Below are 15647 nucleotides of genomic sequence, written 5' to 3' on the forward strand. Positions count from 1 at the left end.
GAAATCGATACTTGTAAATGGACCGACGCTTCTCGCCCGATTGGGATAGATGGCGCGCAAATGAGCAGCATAACTACTGAGACTCAGTGTGGCAATGTGAAATCATAAACACTCTAGTAGCTGCATTGCTAGCAAAAGATTCGAATTAAATCTCACTTGTGCGTTGCTACATATAGCAACTCCATGAAACCCAGATAACGAGGGTCTCAAATGCACAGCATCTCTATCCTCTGACCTTCAAGTGGCCCCTTAGCCAGAACCTCCAAGAATCGTGGGACTATATCTTCATAAGCAGACCAGCGGTTCTCGTCAGACGCGTGCGGATCGATCATGTCGTACAGTACGAACACTTTATCCCGCGGGTCCGAGGTTACTGGGCCACATTAAACTTGAGTTTCTGGTAGGAAATCAAGTTAACTAGCATTCGGATTTCTTTCGTACATCATCCTTTGTGTCAATGGCATACAAGGTGTGTTGACCTCCCCGGGCCCGGCCACCACCCTCCGTACTGTGTGCACCATCCCTTCAGCTCTCGATGCGGAGTCCACACAGGAATCCTCCCAGACCGACGACCGCTATGGCAATTAGCCACCAGAGAGCTCTCCTCTCTGCTGCCCCGATCCGGATCCGACCACGACAGTAGGGTCTGCGCCCTTCTAGTGACACACGGGATAGGCATTGTGGGAGCCATTTGCTTCGACTGGAGGATTGTTCTCGACTGTAAGGTTGAAAGCGGTAGTGGAAGAGGCCGTCAAGGTGGAAGGAGATGCTTTCGCAAGAATAAAGGGGCGGCCGTCCTCCTTGTGGCCCAGCCGTGTATTGGATGAGAAGGCCATGGTGATGGCCGTGTCGGGCTTGATGCCGCTATAGGGGACGTCAAAATCGGAATCCATCAAGCCCACCCAGTTGTCTGGAATCTGGTGTTTTGCCGTGGACTGCGCCTCCAGCCGTCTTCCGTCCGTAGCCGTGTACTCCACTCGGGTATAGAACTCCCCCTCCGATGTTGGTTGGAATTAAAGGCCATGGTGGGAATGCGGCGATCCCAGCCGATTCTCAATGCCGCGCCGGCCTGAGGGGGTGACACAGTTCGCCGGCAAGGCAGACAGCGGGCTTCGTGGCATATGACAGGTCGAGGAGGCCTGTGTCCCATGGTAAAGTACGAATGATATTAATGATGGCGTTTCTTTTCCTTTTCTTTTCTTTCTCTTTTTTTTCCGTAGACCAGCACTTCACAACGGCACCGCCCCGACACCTCGTGTAGTAGTACATCATAGTATGGGCGCTACTGCACGGGATGGGCCGCTATTAGCCAGTAGATTACTCGGCCTCACGGAAGCCGGAGTACTGGGTAGGTAATTACACTTGCTATGCATGCAGGCACCGCCACTAAATTGTCTTCTAGGGTGATTGCGCTGCCCCAAATGGCTTGGGCATAGCCACGCCTCGCCTTGTAAGGCTTTGAAACCCAACTCTGCTCTGTTCAGCATCGAATCTACCACATCTCATTTCGTATGTCTTATGAAATCAGAGCCCTTCTGGAGACATAACCGAACACGTATCTTAGGAAGCGAGAGTGTTTGCTAGGGGCAGCTGGCCTTCCAACATGGATCCCCTCAGCGCAGTCAGTCTGGCTGGGACCGTCGTTGCTTTCGTCGACTTCTCTCTCAAGCTGGTTTATAGAGCCACGGAAATGTATAGCTCGGACAGTGGCAGCTACAGCGAAGAAACAAGCCTGGAAACCGTGTACACAACTTTATCAGAGTTCAGCGTCAGTTTATCGACGGTGGTGGGAGATGCGACGGCCACTGGGGGCGGCATCCGAGCGCTAGCGCAGTCCGGCGAGAACGATTGCGCTGCCATGCTGAGAATCCTGGGAAAGCTGAAGGAGGCTCGCAAGTTTGAGCCCGAGGACAGCCCGATCGAACGTCGTGCAAAAGGCTTTTGTGCTGCACTCAAGGCCATCTTCAAAGATCCGCAGTTGAAGAGCATCGAAGCACGCCTCCAGCGAACCCAGACGGCCTTGACGCTTGGGCTCTGTGCCATATCCAGGTATGCCACTTGCCGTGTCCTTGAGTAGTGTTGCTTCTTTCGGACTGTTGACCAAGTCGGTACATGCCAAGCACATATCACGAGCAGCATTTAAGGTCTTACCAAGATTTGAAGAACGCAAGTAACGATTATCAAACCCGCCACGGCAATCAACTGGCAGAAATTCGATCAATCCTGGGTAGAATACAGCAAAGGCAAACTGCAACCAAAACACCGCTAACTGCCGGCAACTTTCATCATGCAGACGTGCTGAGTCTTGAAAAGGATATGTCAAGGCTTTCTGTAGCGACCCGCGACGTGGCCTATCAGCAAGAGATCCTGAAGGGCTTATCCTTCGGAAGTCTTCACTACCGACGCCATAGCATCCTCGATGCTCACGAACAGACCTTCCACTGGGCCCTACGAGAAGAGGGCAGGCAAGTCGAGAGTCAAGAACGACTTGAGAATTGGTTCGCCAGTGGCACTAGCGCTGGCACATTTTGGGTGTCAGGTAAACCTGGATCGGGCAAATCTACCTTCATGAAATACGTGGTGAACAGTGACCAGGCCATACAAAAGCTGAAGAGTTGGGCACAGGGCCATGACGTTGTCGTTGCAAGTCACTTTCTGTGGTGCCGGGGGTCACCCATGCAAAGATCGCACCAGGGACTGCTGCGGACGCTGCTCCTGGACATCTTTCGTCAACGCCCGCATCTAATATCTCAAGTGTTCGACCGCGATGCGGATAGCTCATCAGGGACAGATGCAACAGACCAAATAGATTGGGATATCCCCCAGCTACGCTCCACATTAGAGAGTCTTACCTCCGGAAGTGCCCCCGGGACAAAATTCTGCATATTTATCGATGGTCTGGACGAGTGCGACGGGGATCATGTCGAACTGGGCCAGTATCTCTTGAAGCTCTCGGAGTCCCCTTTGGTCAAGCTCTGCGTCTCCAGCCGGCCTTGGAATGTCTTTGAGGACGCCTTTGGTCGCGACCTGTCGACAAAATTGTACATGCACGAGTTGAACGGCGGCGACATATTGAGATACACCCGAAGCCGGCTCTTTAAGCATCCACGTTGGGAGTTGCTGCTCGTCCGACAGGCCGATGCTTGCAGCCTCGTGGACGAGATTACAAAAAGATCCGAAGGAGTCTTCCTCTGGGTCTTCCTCGTGACAGGAATGCTCCGAGAAGGGTTAACAAATGACGACAGCTTCGCGGACCTTGGCGAGCGGCTGTCTAGTTTCCCGTCGGATCTTTTGGATTTCTTCCGAAACATTATCGAATCCGTCGAACCCATCTACCAGGAGCGAATGGCAGGCTGTTTGCAACTGGCGCAGGCGGCAATCAAGCCACTAGAGACCTTGATATACTACTTTCACGATGTGCAGTACGACAACCACGTCCATGCGCCGCATCAGTATTCGCCTCTCGGGCTTCTCGAGCGCAGCTATACGGACACCCTAAAACAGCATACAGTTCGCCGGATAAATGCCTACTGCCGCGGGCTATTGGAATTTCGCGACGGCAAGGTCGAGTTTCTTCACCGTACCGTCGGGGATTTCCTGGACACTGCCGAAATGATACAGGTACTGGCCGAGAAAAGCCGGGCAGAATTCGACCCCTTGGTATCGATCCTGGACTGTATCGCTTCTCTCCTGGAAACGCAGCGGCGGGAATATCGCCTGTTTACCAAGAACCTGAAGATGGCTATGACGTACGCCTCTTTAGTGGAGAAGCGTAATGACGAGTCTTCTGTAATCGCCCACCTCTGTCTCGACAGGATCTCTGGATACCTACCGTTGCAGACATCATCGACATTCGCGAAGCCCGATTTCATCAAGCTGGCTATTGAAACCTATCTGCTTAGCTACCTTGATATTTCTCTTCAGAGGGATCCGGCGTATTGCGACTGTCTTCACCCCGACGTGATCAACATAAGCCTGGATCTGCCGGCTAGCTCCATGAAGGAAAGGTTGCTCGATATGGTCTTCAAACGTTGGCAGAGCCGTGACGCTGTCGGCGCTCTTCCGCTATCGTGGGTGGACAAGTCTTGCACTAATTTCCTCAGCCGACAGCTCTTGGAGAACCCCAGAGTCTACCGGCGATTTCTAGAACATGGGGCTGACCCGAATGCCGTCATGTCGGCGGACAGCGCCGCTCAGTTTCAACACGCTACAGCTTGGACGGAATTCCTCGAGGCGGCTTTCGTGTTTGACTTTGAACGGCCCGATCAGCAAACGTATTTGGAAATACTGGACCTTCTGATCGACCACGGTGCTCAGGTTTCCGGAACCTCCATGCAGAATCGAGTGTACAGCCTATTTGCCACAGAGTGGCAAGACGGGCCTCTTGACTCGATGCGTAGCAGAAACGACCGGGGCGCCGTTTGTGAGGCGGACAACGAGGCCGTGGGCGGGCCAAATAGCTCTCGTCGGAAGTTCATCGCGGATGTCCTGATGAGGCTCATCCGGAAAGCGGATCGGGACATGTCGCGGTTCTGGCCTGCTATCGATGGATTTCTTGGGACAGAACTGCTCCAAACCATGAAAGCGGGCTATTTCACCGCTGTGGACGGCCGAGAGCAGCTGATGAGCGCGGTAAAAGCAAGTCGTCCGCGATCGACAAGCCCTGGGGCGGTCCTGGCAAGGAAACGTCAGCGCCAGCTTCATACTAGCAATGACACAAGTGCGGGCCAGCAGGGTCATCCGCCAACGGCATCTCCGGGTCCAAACTACTGCGTGATTAGCGATTCCGAAGATGACCAAGGTAGAAAACCGACGGTCGCGTGTACCGGCTCTGGGACTGTGGACGATCCGGTCAGTATCGGTGATGACTCAGACTGATGATGGACCAACTTCGGACGGTCAATCTGATTCATTCATATTGTGTAGTTCTATAGGTAGTAATCGTCCACAAGCGCTAACCTCTTCAAGAGGGCGCATATCCGGTGGTTTCATCGTATACCCTCCCCCTTTTCTTCAACACGGCGAGATACAAGTCCAATGTGTCCACAACTCCAGCACCAATACGTCTCCAGGGGCCTCTTTCCTATGCTATAGTTTTAGTAATTGTGCTTTTTGGAGAGCAGTCTACTAGGTTACGGTACTCACTTCTCGGGCTCCTTGGTATACCGGGTTCCCATCCAGCATATGACCGCGAGGCCAAAGCAAACCACGGCAACAATTCCGCTCAACTCGGCCGCCCAAGCGGCTGGGTCCTCGTCGTCATTTTGAGTCGATTGCTGGTATGTTGTTAGTATAGTCGAATACAAGAACGATGGTGAATGAGTACATACCGGTATCGTGACAGACGGATCGGTGATTTGCGGCTTTGGCTTCGGCAACGCTTTCGAACAGATGAAAGAAGTTGCGACCGAGAGGCCCCCGATGAATCCAGCCACAGCGAGAATGCCGTTCAAGGTCCTCATCGTATTTCGGGGAGATGCCAATGTATGTGTGAAAGCATGCCGCAAAGGCGGAGAGCAAAGTGCCCTTGAAATAAGGTTGTGGTTCAAAATCCAACTGGGTCGAGTAGTCGGGTGGTAGGTGCTTGTTGAATGTTTATGCCACTGTCCTACCACCCGGGCTTTCCAACGCGGGAGGCTACTACGCCATTGGAATAACCAGTCACTCCAGCAAGAATGTCCAGTTGCTCTTGTTGGCTATCCAGTTTTCCATGGGCGACCATTTGCGGCAAATATCAAAGACCACGGCAGTTGCTGCTGGCTCCCCCTGTTGGCTATCGTAACTGTCCACATGGTTCTCCATCTGCCCGGCGTAGCTTGCTGCAGAGGGTGGTAGTATTGCAAGTGGAGAGCCCTCATCCCCACGGGGTACTCTGCATGCCGACGTATGAGTGGCTGTTGTATCACGTCAATACCTATTTCAACGCCCATCGGAAGCTGATTAGCCGCTGCCCACTTTAGCCGGGCAAGTCGCTCACCCCTTTAGAGATAGAGACTGATCAAGATACGGGATCCCATTGGCCGCAAATCATTGGCGGTCCTGGTCAAAGTCGCAAACTCCGGTACAAATATTAGTTGTCCTACCCCCTATCTTGAAGGTCTAGGTATAATTAAACCTGAACGCTCACCATCTCCCACTTTGTCTTTTAGAAGTCCGTCCTACCTCTTGATCCTTGAGCTCCGCGAACTACTAAAGCAGCGGCCTTCTCAGCCGTCAAACACTGAAAAGAAACTACGACATCGAGATATCCAAGAACAACCATGAAGGCCTTTGCCGTAGTGTTGCTTGCACTTGCTTCGGCAGTGCATGGGCACTGTAAGTATACCGTTGGTTCTTGCTGCTTGACGCAATATCTATGCATCTATCTATGGATGTCTACCGTCTAGGAGACGTTGAAGAAAACAACTAATCCCGCGTAATCGACCCCCAACAGACAAGTTCCCCCGCCTCATCGCCAACGGCGCCACGACGCAGGACTGGCAGTACGTCCGCAAGACGACCAACTACCAATCGAACGGCCCCGTAACGGACGTCTCGTCGACGCAGCTGCGGTGCTACCAGTTGGCCCCGGGGAACGAAGGCGCGCAGACCATGAGCGTCGCGGCTGGGTCCAAGGTCGGGTTCGTGGCCGACTCTGGCATCTCGCACCCAGGGACCCTGCAGTTCTACATGGCCAAAGTGCCCTCCGGCCAGACCGCTGCGTCTTTTGACGGATCGGGCGCCGTTTGGTTCAAGATCTTCTCCCAGGGTCCGAATATCGCTGGCGGGGGCCTCACGTGGCCCAGCCAGGGTCTCCGCGACGTCACCGTCCAGATCCCGCAGTGCCTCGCGCCCGGTGACTACCTCATCCGGGTCGAGCACATCGCGTTGCACTCGGCCAGCAGCGCCGGGGGTGCCCAATTCTATATCGCGTACGTCTTTCCTCTTTTCTATCTCTTTCCATTACTTCCATTCTTCGTAACCTGTTTCGTGGTCTTTTGATTTGAGTATCTTTGCTGTTGGGAATAGATTCTGACTTCCTGCAGATGTGGCCAGCTCACCGTCACGGGAAGCGGCACAAAGACCTTCAGCGGCGTTTCCATCCCTGGCACGTACAAGGCGACGGACCCGGGTATCATGATCAACATCTACTACCCAGTGCCGACGAGCTACACCGCTCCCGGGCCGGCGGTGGTGAAGTGTTGAGGTGTGTCCCGGCAGGTTGGGTGCGATGAGAGCACCAAATGGGCTGATGACAGAAACCGGTGTCGGAAGCCAGTGGGCAGTGATGCGTGTCTGTTTATGTTTCTTGAAGGAATCTATAGGGGGGTTGCCGGCAGAGAAATCAAATACTGGTGTAACGCCCGCTTAAACCGGTGTCTAGGTGGGGATATCACTTATCCAAGCCGCGACAGTTTTCCGAAGTGATGGTCGCGACTTTCTTGTATTTTGGGGGCACCTCGTAAATCAAGTCGAAGGCCTTATTGGGGTACTTCTTGAACTTCCTGACGCCCAACGCCTTGGCCACGTCTTTGAGTCGCTTGTGCTCCCAGCTGTTTGAGCGATGGTCAGCTTGAAATGATGCGTAGCAGTTCCCGGAGGTTGAAACTTACCAGATGAGAATGTTTCCATCTCCTTTGTAGTTTTCGATGACGTCCACTACGCAGTCAATGTTGTCGCGTTTGCAGGACGTGTCGACATCGAGACCCATGTCCGTCGCAAGAGGCAATACGGTATCATAGGGTCGTTTTTGTTTGCCGTCTGTGGTGGGTTAGCTGGGGATTCAAGAAAGCAAGACTTCATTTTGGATGGCTTACTCTTTTTGGGTCTTTGCGCCATGACGTGGGTGATGTTGTAGTCGGATGCGACTCCGAAGACGCCGCGAAGGCACTGTGCGCGTTTCAATCCATCGGCGTTAAGGCCGTCGCCCTTTTTGGGCTTCTCGCCGTGGCGGATGAAGTAAACGGTAGGCTTCGCCGCCGCGAGGGTTGCTGCTAGTAGGACGAAAATAGAGAAGAGTCGCATATTTATCGATATATAGGTATCGTAAATGATGGTGTCGTTCGTGTTTTAGGGAGCAAGAAGTGATGCTGAAAATAGACGGAAAGGTCGGTGGTGGCCTAGAAGGGAATAAATGAATGGGGCGTGGGAAAGGGGATGTTAGATTAAAGACGAACAGGCACTTGAGACGACAATCGATAGGCAGATTCCGCGGCTTGGCCAAAACGAACCATCAACCCGAATCTAGAATAGTGAATGGAAGTCAAGCAGATATAAGAAAAAATAAGGTTGCTGGTTGCCTAGGTACGGTACCTACAGTAGGTAAAGAGTGGGCGACTGGCGGTCTAAGTAGAGCCACTGGAGACGCCCCGGATCTATTAAGTTCTGGCTGCTGAAAGCGGATTGAGTGCGTGCAGGCACCGCCGTCATTTGATCGAATGACGCGTGGTTGGTCACGGCCGACTCTGTGCCTGTGCCTGGCGCCTGGCGCTCGATTTCCACGTGCCACGGTCGCCGTATCCAATTAGCTCGGCCAAGTCAACCAAGTCGTCCAAGTCAGCCGTTTGGGTGCGTTTGGGGGAGGATGACTCGCCTCGTTTTCCGGGGGTCGCGGACATGCAGCGCAGGATGCACGCCAAGCTTTTGGGATCTGCATCCACCCATGATGTCCTTGCATTCCTTGCACATAACACGAGCTGCGGTCATCAAGCAGCGACGTGAGACAGCCGAGATTTCGCCAAGACCGTTTGTCACAGGATCAGAAAGTCAAAACGCCCAAAAGCAAGAATTGACTTTGGCCAGAACAAAGCCTCGCTACGCATTGCCTCGAGAAGAAAAGTGTCAAAAGAACCCTCCGGCAGGTACCAAGCCCTTGGATTCTCTTGACCGGATGTCTGTACCTAAGGTTTAGTGCCAACCTTCCCACTTTAGCGCAACGTAGCAGTCATTCTGGAGCAGGCAGTTGGAACCAACCAACCCAATCTCCGAACAAGATCTGTAAATCATGCATCAGATGAAATGGGAAAATCCCCGAATCACACAGCAAATAATTGTATCGCATCACAAGAAAAAGTAACGTTTGTCCTGGCCGTCCTGGCCGTCCTCAAACCATACTGTCCAGTGTATCTCATGATTGGTCACAAATCATAGCGAGCAATGTCCAAGCAGCACCACCAAGCACCGCATTCTATCCCATCACAGTTGGCCGTAGAGCTCCCTTCTTCGCTCGGCGCTTCGTGACGACACTGTTGGACAACTTCTTTGATTTCTGCCCCTTCTACTGTACCAGAGCCGATCCTTTTGGAGAGCTTCTTGAAGATGGCTCGAGTGGCCGCACAGTAGACGCGGCAGGAGAAAGCGAGTAATCAGGGACCATCTCCTTCGCCGCCTCGTCGTTTGCGAGCCCTAGCAATGCGAACACCCTATCACGCGGGTCCGAGGCGGCTTGTTGCGAGCAGGAGGTCAGCAGTGACCCGAGACTTGCGTCTTTGGTTGCGAGCTTCTCTCGTAAAGTCACCAAATTGTACGGCGCCGTTGTATGGCAGTTGGGGGCAGAATGGATCCCGATCCCCTTTTCGATATATAGGGGGCTGAAAGCACGATCGATCCACTGTTGCAGGAAGGAGGATTGCTGGAAAGATTTCCATGGTGCTGTTCCCTCCCCGCACAATAGGACCATCTCCCTTGCGGCGCAGAGCTCCTGCACAACCCAGACACGCGTCTAATAAGGGCGTGAGAAACGCAAGCTCGTCGCCGCGCCAAGGCCCATGGTATGTGGGATCTTGGACCAGCGCCCGCATAATATGTCTGCTGTTGGAAGCTTCCGGGCCCAGCCAGGCGACGACACGACGGGCGCTTTGGTAGATGTCTCGCATCATGCCGACTTGGTGTCCCCGTTCCTTGTTGTCGGCCTGGTTGATGCACAGTATGTCAATCCACCAATAGTTTGCCTGGCATTGGGGTACTTTTCTGATGTGTAGAAGAGCGTCCATAAGAGCGGGTGTGATAGTAAATTGATAATCGTTAAGGACAACCGAGGCGGTCCGATCGGTACCGCCCCAGACATAGGAGAGAGCTGTGTATTCCGGAAACTGGCCATCAGCCAACGTATGAGTTGACATGAACAGCTCTAAAGGGCCATCTTGTTGTTTAGAGGCTTGTAGTGACAGTAGTCGAAAGGATCGCGGAGTCTCAAGCGGATCGTACCGAAAACCCTGTAACTGTAAGTTATTACATGGCCTTATTAGGACACGGGAAAGACACCATACGTACCTGTCCTACATGGGACGGCGTCGACAACTCTTTCGAGGCCATCTGAAAATAAGACTATATCACATCTTTTGGAAACAGAAGGTGTTCATGGGAGAATGGAGAGTCAGGTTCGAACCCCTCATCTCAGTGATTCATATATATAGCACCCCAACACCTTGTGCGACACTGGGGTGACATTGGGGTCCAGAATGTGACGGTAGGATGAAGAATATCGCGCCGCTTTCGGAGTCTATCATGCGTGCCGTGGAAGAGCAGGCTGGATTAAAGCAAGGTCAGCCTGCAGTGTCGACTTTTGGTTATATTCCCGTACCAAGACAACGTTCTAGGGACGTCCAATGTGACGGATATACTACGGTTTTGTGGCATAAACTTCTTGCCAATCGCCTATTCGCCAATACGTCCACGGCACTCACAGTATTTCCGGCTCCTCCCTCCTTCCCCGAAACTAACAGAACAGTGACGTAGCTTCGCCACGGTCGTGCTAGTGGGATACTCGTTGATTCGACCATGTCGTACATATTCAAGGGAACCGGTACCCCGAGCAACTTGCCCGGGGCCGTCCCGGGCTCAGGCTATGTCATGACCAATACAATGCCGTGCCTGTGGCGGCAGCTCGATAGGTACTTTTCACCCGGGAGCAAGGCCGGCGAGCACATGGGTTCCTCCGAGCACCCATATGGATCCCGAAGTCTTCACGGCCGCCCACCCAATATTCACCCCTCGCAGTATTGGCGAGATGGTCATCTCAAACTCTGCGGGACCCGTGTTGATTTTACTGAGGGTGAGATGTATTTGGATGCATATTGCAGCATGAGGTAGTTTTCACCGGGTTTATATATATACGAGTTATCCTTTGCTGGATAAACCAACTTGCTTACCCCTTATTATCTCAAACCTTGATACTATAAGGTCTCTCGTCCCTACGGGTCGATAGAAGCTTACTGCCTATACCTAACAGCATTCAAATTCTGATGACCTATCTCCATTCCTTTGAAAAATTATGAAGTATGTCGATTTAGAGACATATTTATTGCTCTCCTACCCCAGGCGCTCGCCTCACCGTCTCCCGACACCATCGATAGCGAACCGAATTTTCCGCCAGGCTCGGAAAACCAATCACATCACATCTCATACAAAACGACATTATCAAACGGCATTATACTACAATGGAACCCGCCCTCTTCGGCCTGTTGGGCCTCTGCTTCGCCTGGCCCTTTCTTGACACACCTACCGGCGGTAATATATGGGACGAGATGCATCGCTCCGATGGCGACCAGAAGAGCAAGCTCCCTACCGGGGGAGACCCAATATCAAGATTTGCTCGACCGACCTTACCAGTCACGTCGCATGCCGCCGCATCTGAAGGGCCGTCCCGCGTCCCAGTCCTCGGAGAAGACGAGCAGCTCGGTTTGATCCAAGGGTCTGTCATCCTATTTCCGGATCATCTTTCCGGCAACTCTGTGCCTAAGAGTGGAGTGGTTCAAGGGGTGCAGAGTGCCATTGGCATCTCCTATGGATATGGGATGCCATGCGACAAGGCTATCCCCAAGTTCACATCCCAAGGCACACCAACACTTACTCTACCGATACACTGCCGTTTACTGTGGGAAATAACGAGATCGAGGGGCATGTGGGTTGACTGCAGAAGATGTATGAGAATCAGTGTACTTGATAGGACAAGCTCTTCCTATTCGAGTCAGTTATTCCGGTTGATTATTCGTGCTAGTTATTCGGGTTGGTCATTTGCAGCCGAGATATAGGTTAGATAAGGATCATGATAACATCTCGGATCATGTAAATGGCTACGGCATATCATCCGATGACTTCTCTGGCATGTATCTAAAACCACAACGACAGAATTAGGATGGTCTGGTCCAGTGGGTCGATGCCCCTTGTTTGAAACCCGTAGAAAGAGAATGGAACGGAGTGGCTGAGCAACATACACCGAGGTTCTGTTGGGCTTGCTTCTTGGATCACATCTTGGACCTCCGTACATTGAAGCAACGGCCTGTTGTCGCACGGCCGGAAAAATCATATACCGCCTTGCGGTCCCATTATTTGCGTTACAAAGAGGTAGAGCAAGTCGTACAGCATATACCGTGAAGCCGATCTCGCCCCTGAATTATACGTTTCTGCCTCCTGCCCATTGATATGATCCACATAGACAACGATCACTCGTTCACACATTACCACAAGCATGGCGGTAGCCAGGATAAGCAAATCATGGCATTGACGTAGATAATGCAACAACCTCTGGAGCAACTCGTTCCTCTCATGAACCCGCCGCGTCCAAGAAAGGACTTACGGGCGGCAGACTACGCCGCGCCTTCAACGCGGGCAAACTATGCCTCTCGTACCTTTCGCATTCCAATCGATGGCAGGAAGAGGTCATCCATGCTGAAACACAATACGCCCTTATTTCTTACCGCCGCTGCTGCCACCGCTCGACCGGTAGGTGTCGCCGCCGGGGGTGGTGTAGGTGCTAGTGCCGCTGGAGCTCTGGTGGTAAGTCGAGCCATTGGGGTTGCTGTGTGAGAATGTCAGCTCCAGTACTAAGCATGCTAGTGCTGCTGCCATGTCAACTAGCTGTGAGTCCAGTCTTACCTGTAGTAGTACGAGCCGTCACTGCGAAAGGCGCACCCCATATCAGTTTATCATCAAGTCATAATAGGACCTACTTGCAAGCCAAGGAGGGTGAAGGGCGGCAAAACTCACGTGTTCGAGTAGTGGTACGAGTTGGAAATAGCATCCGAGCTACCGTAGTCGCGGGAACAATAGTGGTTGCCCTGGTATGTCGTGATCAGCTGGAGATGTCCACTCCCCACACACGCGCACTGCGCGGCCCCGTCCCCTCGACTTACCTGGCTATTGGTGCCCGAGGAGTTGTAGGAGTAGCCTGAGTTGTTGTTGCTGGACATGTTGAGTGAGCTGTCTGGTGTTGAGTATGGTGGTGGTTGGATGTTGCTGTATTGAAGCTGTGAGGAGTCACGATAAGTTGGTGGGGGGACTGATGGTGGTGAGAGAGAAGACGATACGAAACCTCCACTCCTGAGTGAGGGGAAGTGTCTTTTATCTACCGATGGATCCTGGGGGTGACTTACAAGGTTATGCCTGTTTGCTACATGCAGCGCTCACTCATTTGCATTAGCCAAACCTGATGTATGTGGCTTGCCGGGACTCAGAAGCGTGCAGCCAACAAGGTTCGTTGCTATCGTACGAGCACGATGCAGACGGATGCCCCACCAAGCAAGATCACAGACCGACAGTTTGCTGATCGACAAGCTGCAAACGCAGCTTTGGCTCGTCTGGCTCTGGTGACTCTTATTACCCCCAGAAGTAATCTTCCATATAGAATCGGGAAACGTTATACCACAATGTCTACCTGAGGAAGACTCAAGTTGATGTTGCTACCAAGCTCATTTAGTCGGAGTTTTGTTGACTCAGGCCGCGTCCACTACATCCCCTTGTTGCAGGTCAGCCGATCTCGCACGACTCTGAGAGTCCGGCTTCAAGGGAAGATACGAACTGTCAGGCCTGTCTGATATCGTGTAAGTTGGCGTGCTCCGTTTGCCGCATATACCGCCGGGCAGCCAGTGTAGTCAGTAGTATCACTGGCAAAATCGCAGCAGCACTCGCACAATCGCAGTAGCAAGGGGTATGGTCGTAGGGTAATCACATCAGACAAGCCATGGCCATTCTGTATGGGAATTTTACTGTTTATATCGGTCTATAGGGGTACTGTCTAGTATTCAACGCCAAAAATGGGAATTACCGTTTCTATACCGCTTCCATTTTTTACAAGCTCTCCGTCTTAGAGGTTGGTGGTGACCTCCTCGCGAGTATCGATCTCGAGCTCGGCCAGGTACTTCTCCGCGTCGAGGGCGGCCATGCAGCCGGAGCCGGCGCTGGTGATGGCCTGCTTGTAGCGCTTGTCCTGGACGTCGCCGGCGGCAAAGACACCCTCGATGTTGGTCAGGGGGGAACCGGCCTTGGTGACGATGTAGCCCTCGCTATCCATGTCGAGCTGGCCCTTGACGAGCGTGGTGGCGGGCTCGTGGCCGATGGCGTAGAACAGGCCGTTGGCCTCGAGGGTCTCCTCCTCGCCCGTCTTGTTGTTCTTGACGACGATGTGGCTCATGAGGCCCTTGTCGTCGCCCCTTGACCTCGACGCCCTGGCTGTTGAAGCGGACCGTGACCTTGGGGTGGTTGAGGAGGCGCTGGGCCATGATGTTGCTGGCGCGCAGCTGGTCCTTGCGCACGAGCACGGTGACGTGGCTGGCGTACTTGGTCAGGAAGGTGGCCTCCTCGGCGGCGCTGTCGCCGCCGCCAATGACGAACAGGGGCTTGTTGCGGAAGATGGGGACGGCGCCGTCGCACACGGCGCAGGCGCTGATGCCGTTCTGCCAGTACTTCTCCTCGCCGGGGAGGCCGAGGCGGCGGGCGGAGGCGCCGGTGGCGAGGATGATGGAGTCGGCGGTGTGGACGGTGCCGGGCGCCCACTCGGTCTCGTACTTGAAGGGGCGCGAGGACAGGTCGAGCTTGGCGATGGTCTCGGAGATGATCTGGGTGCCGAAGCGCTCGGACTGCGCGCGCATGTTGTCCTGGAAGACAATTGGTGTCAGCATTTTCCCCTCAATGACTCGGCGCAAGACGAAGGCAACGTACCATGAGTTCCTGGCCCATGATTCCCTTGGGGAAACCGGGAAGTTCTCGACCTCGGTGGTGGTGGTGAGTTGACCGCCGGCAGCGATGCCGTTGGCCATGAAGCCCTCGTAGAGGACGGGCTTCAGCTCAGCGCGGGCGAGGTAGACGGCGGCGGTGTGGGCGGCGGGCCCGGAGCCGATGATGACGACCTTGGAATGCATGTCTCTGGCGGTGATCTTGGTGGCGGGGGAAGGCTTTTTCTGGAAACCGGCTGAGGCGAAGGCGGCAATGGAAACTCCTGAGGCGCCGGCGCGAAGGGGGAAACGACGGAAGGCTGAGGAAAACAGTTTGACGGTGTTGGCCGGGTGGTTTGGGGAGTGGGTTAGGTGGTAGATAGAGGAAAGAGGGGGGTGGGCGTGATCGGACTGAAGTAGGTCGCTGTAGATTTTCGAGATAAGCTAGCCCGCTGGAAGTGGATGCGGCGAAGGGAATGACTGAATCAGGTAAGCAGAGGCAGCAGGTGGGGGCGTGGAATAATGCTATGTGTACAGCGCTGTCAGCGGTATGCAGGACTTCTGTTCTATTCGTACAAATGGCTTCTAGTCTACTCCGTACGGGATGGTGAGACGACGATGGCTAATGCGGTGCGGCGCGGCGCGGTGCGGATTGGGAATCCGCTTGCTCTCGTGCTTGGAAAATTTCCTTTTCAGCGCATCTCGCCTCCAGCCTCCAGGCCCCGAACCAGAAGGACC

At 53.6% G+C, this 15647-nt stretch overlaps 9 protein-coding genes across 9 annotated transcripts; 3 read left to right on the forward strand and 6 right to left on the reverse strand.

Moving 5' to 3' along the window:
* Positions 1 to 656: 656 nt before the first annotated feature.
* On the reverse strand, positions 657 to 893 carry PG997_010485 (uncharacterized protein; the record flags this gene model as incomplete). Its single annotated transcript, XM_066814800.1, has 1 exon — positions 657 to 893. The coding sequence occupies one exon, from the start codon at positions 891 to 893 to the stop codon at positions 657 to 659; it is 237 nt and encodes a 78-aa protein (XP_066666762.1).
* A 710-nt stretch (positions 894 to 1603) lies between these two features.
* PG997_010486 (DNA damage-inducible protein 1) lies at positions 1604 to 4878 on the forward strand (the record flags this gene model as incomplete). Its single annotated transcript, XM_066814801.1, has 2 exons — positions 1604 to 2049; positions 2106 to 4878. The coding sequence occupies 2 exons, from the start codon at positions 1604 to 1606 to the stop codon at positions 4876 to 4878; spliced, it is 3219 nt and encodes a 1072-aa protein (XP_066666763.1).
* Positions 4879 to 5141: 263 nt separating this feature from the next.
* Positions 5142 to 5722, reverse strand: PG997_010487 (uncharacterized protein; the record flags this gene model as incomplete). The annotated part of the gene is made up of 3 exons (XM_066814802.1): positions 5142 to 5276; positions 5331 to 5556; positions 5613 to 5722. 3 exons carry the CDS (start codon positions 5720 to 5722, stop codon positions 5142 to 5144), a joined length of 471 nt encoding a protein of 156 aa, XP_066666764.1.
* A 538-nt stretch (positions 5723 to 6260) lies between these two features.
* Positions 6261 to 7185, forward strand: PG997_010488 (fungal cellulose binding domain-containing protein; the record flags this gene model as incomplete). The annotated part of the gene is made up of 3 exons (XM_066814803.1): positions 6261 to 6315; positions 6434 to 6911; positions 7026 to 7185. 3 exons carry the CDS (start codon positions 6261 to 6263, stop codon positions 7183 to 7185), a joined length of 693 nt encoding a protein of 230 aa, XP_066666765.1.
* Positions 7186 to 7372: 187 nt separating this feature from the next.
* PG997_010489 (uncharacterized protein) lies at positions 7373 to 8004 on the reverse strand (the record flags this gene model as incomplete). The annotated part of the gene is made up of 3 exons (XM_066814804.1): positions 7373 to 7532; positions 7593 to 7740; positions 7797 to 8004. 3 exons carry the CDS (start codon positions 8002 to 8004, stop codon positions 7373 to 7375), a joined length of 516 nt encoding a protein of 171 aa, XP_066666766.1.
* Positions 8005 to 9404: 1400 nt separating this feature from the next.
* PG997_010490 (uncharacterized protein) lies at positions 9405 to 10293 on the reverse strand (the record flags this gene model as incomplete). Its single annotated transcript, XM_066814805.1, has 2 exons — positions 9405 to 10193; positions 10252 to 10293. The coding sequence occupies 2 exons, from the start codon at positions 10291 to 10293 to the stop codon at positions 9405 to 9407; spliced, it is 831 nt and encodes a 276-aa protein (XP_066666767.1).
* Positions 10294 to 11417: 1124 nt separating this feature from the next.
* On the forward strand, positions 11418 to 12489 carry PG997_010491 (uncharacterized protein; the record flags this gene model as incomplete). Its single annotated transcript, XM_066814806.1, has 2 exons — positions 11418 to 11901; positions 12416 to 12489. The coding sequence occupies 2 exons, from the start codon at positions 11418 to 11420 to the stop codon at positions 12487 to 12489; spliced, it is 558 nt and encodes a 185-aa protein (XP_066666768.1).
* A 177-nt stretch (positions 12490 to 12666) lies between these two features.
* PG997_010492 (uncharacterized protein) lies at positions 12667 to 13169 on the reverse strand (the record flags this gene model as incomplete). The annotated part of the gene is made up of 2 exons (XM_066814807.1): positions 12667 to 12778; positions 12967 to 13169. 2 exons carry the CDS (start codon positions 13167 to 13169, stop codon positions 12667 to 12669), a joined length of 315 nt encoding a protein of 104 aa, XP_066666769.1.
* An 893-nt stretch (positions 13170 to 14062) lies between these two features.
* On the reverse strand, positions 14063 to 15116 carry PG997_010493 (thioredoxin-disulfide reductase; the record flags this gene model as incomplete). Its single annotated transcript, XM_066814808.1, has 2 exons — positions 14063 to 14447; positions 14536 to 15116. The coding sequence occupies 2 exons, from the start codon at positions 15114 to 15116 to the stop codon at positions 14063 to 14065; spliced, it is 966 nt and encodes a 321-aa protein (XP_066666770.1).
* Positions 15117 to 15647: the final 531 nt, after the last annotated feature.

Source organism: Apiospora hydei, assembly GCF_038363865.1.
Source record: "Apiospora hydei strain CBS 114990 chromosome Unknown utg000007l_segment0_segment0, whole genome shotgun sequence".
In the NCBI taxonomy this organism is placed as follows: domain Eukaryota; kingdom Fungi; phylum Ascomycota; class Sordariomycetes; order Amphisphaeriales; family Apiosporaceae; genus Apiospora; species Apiospora hydei.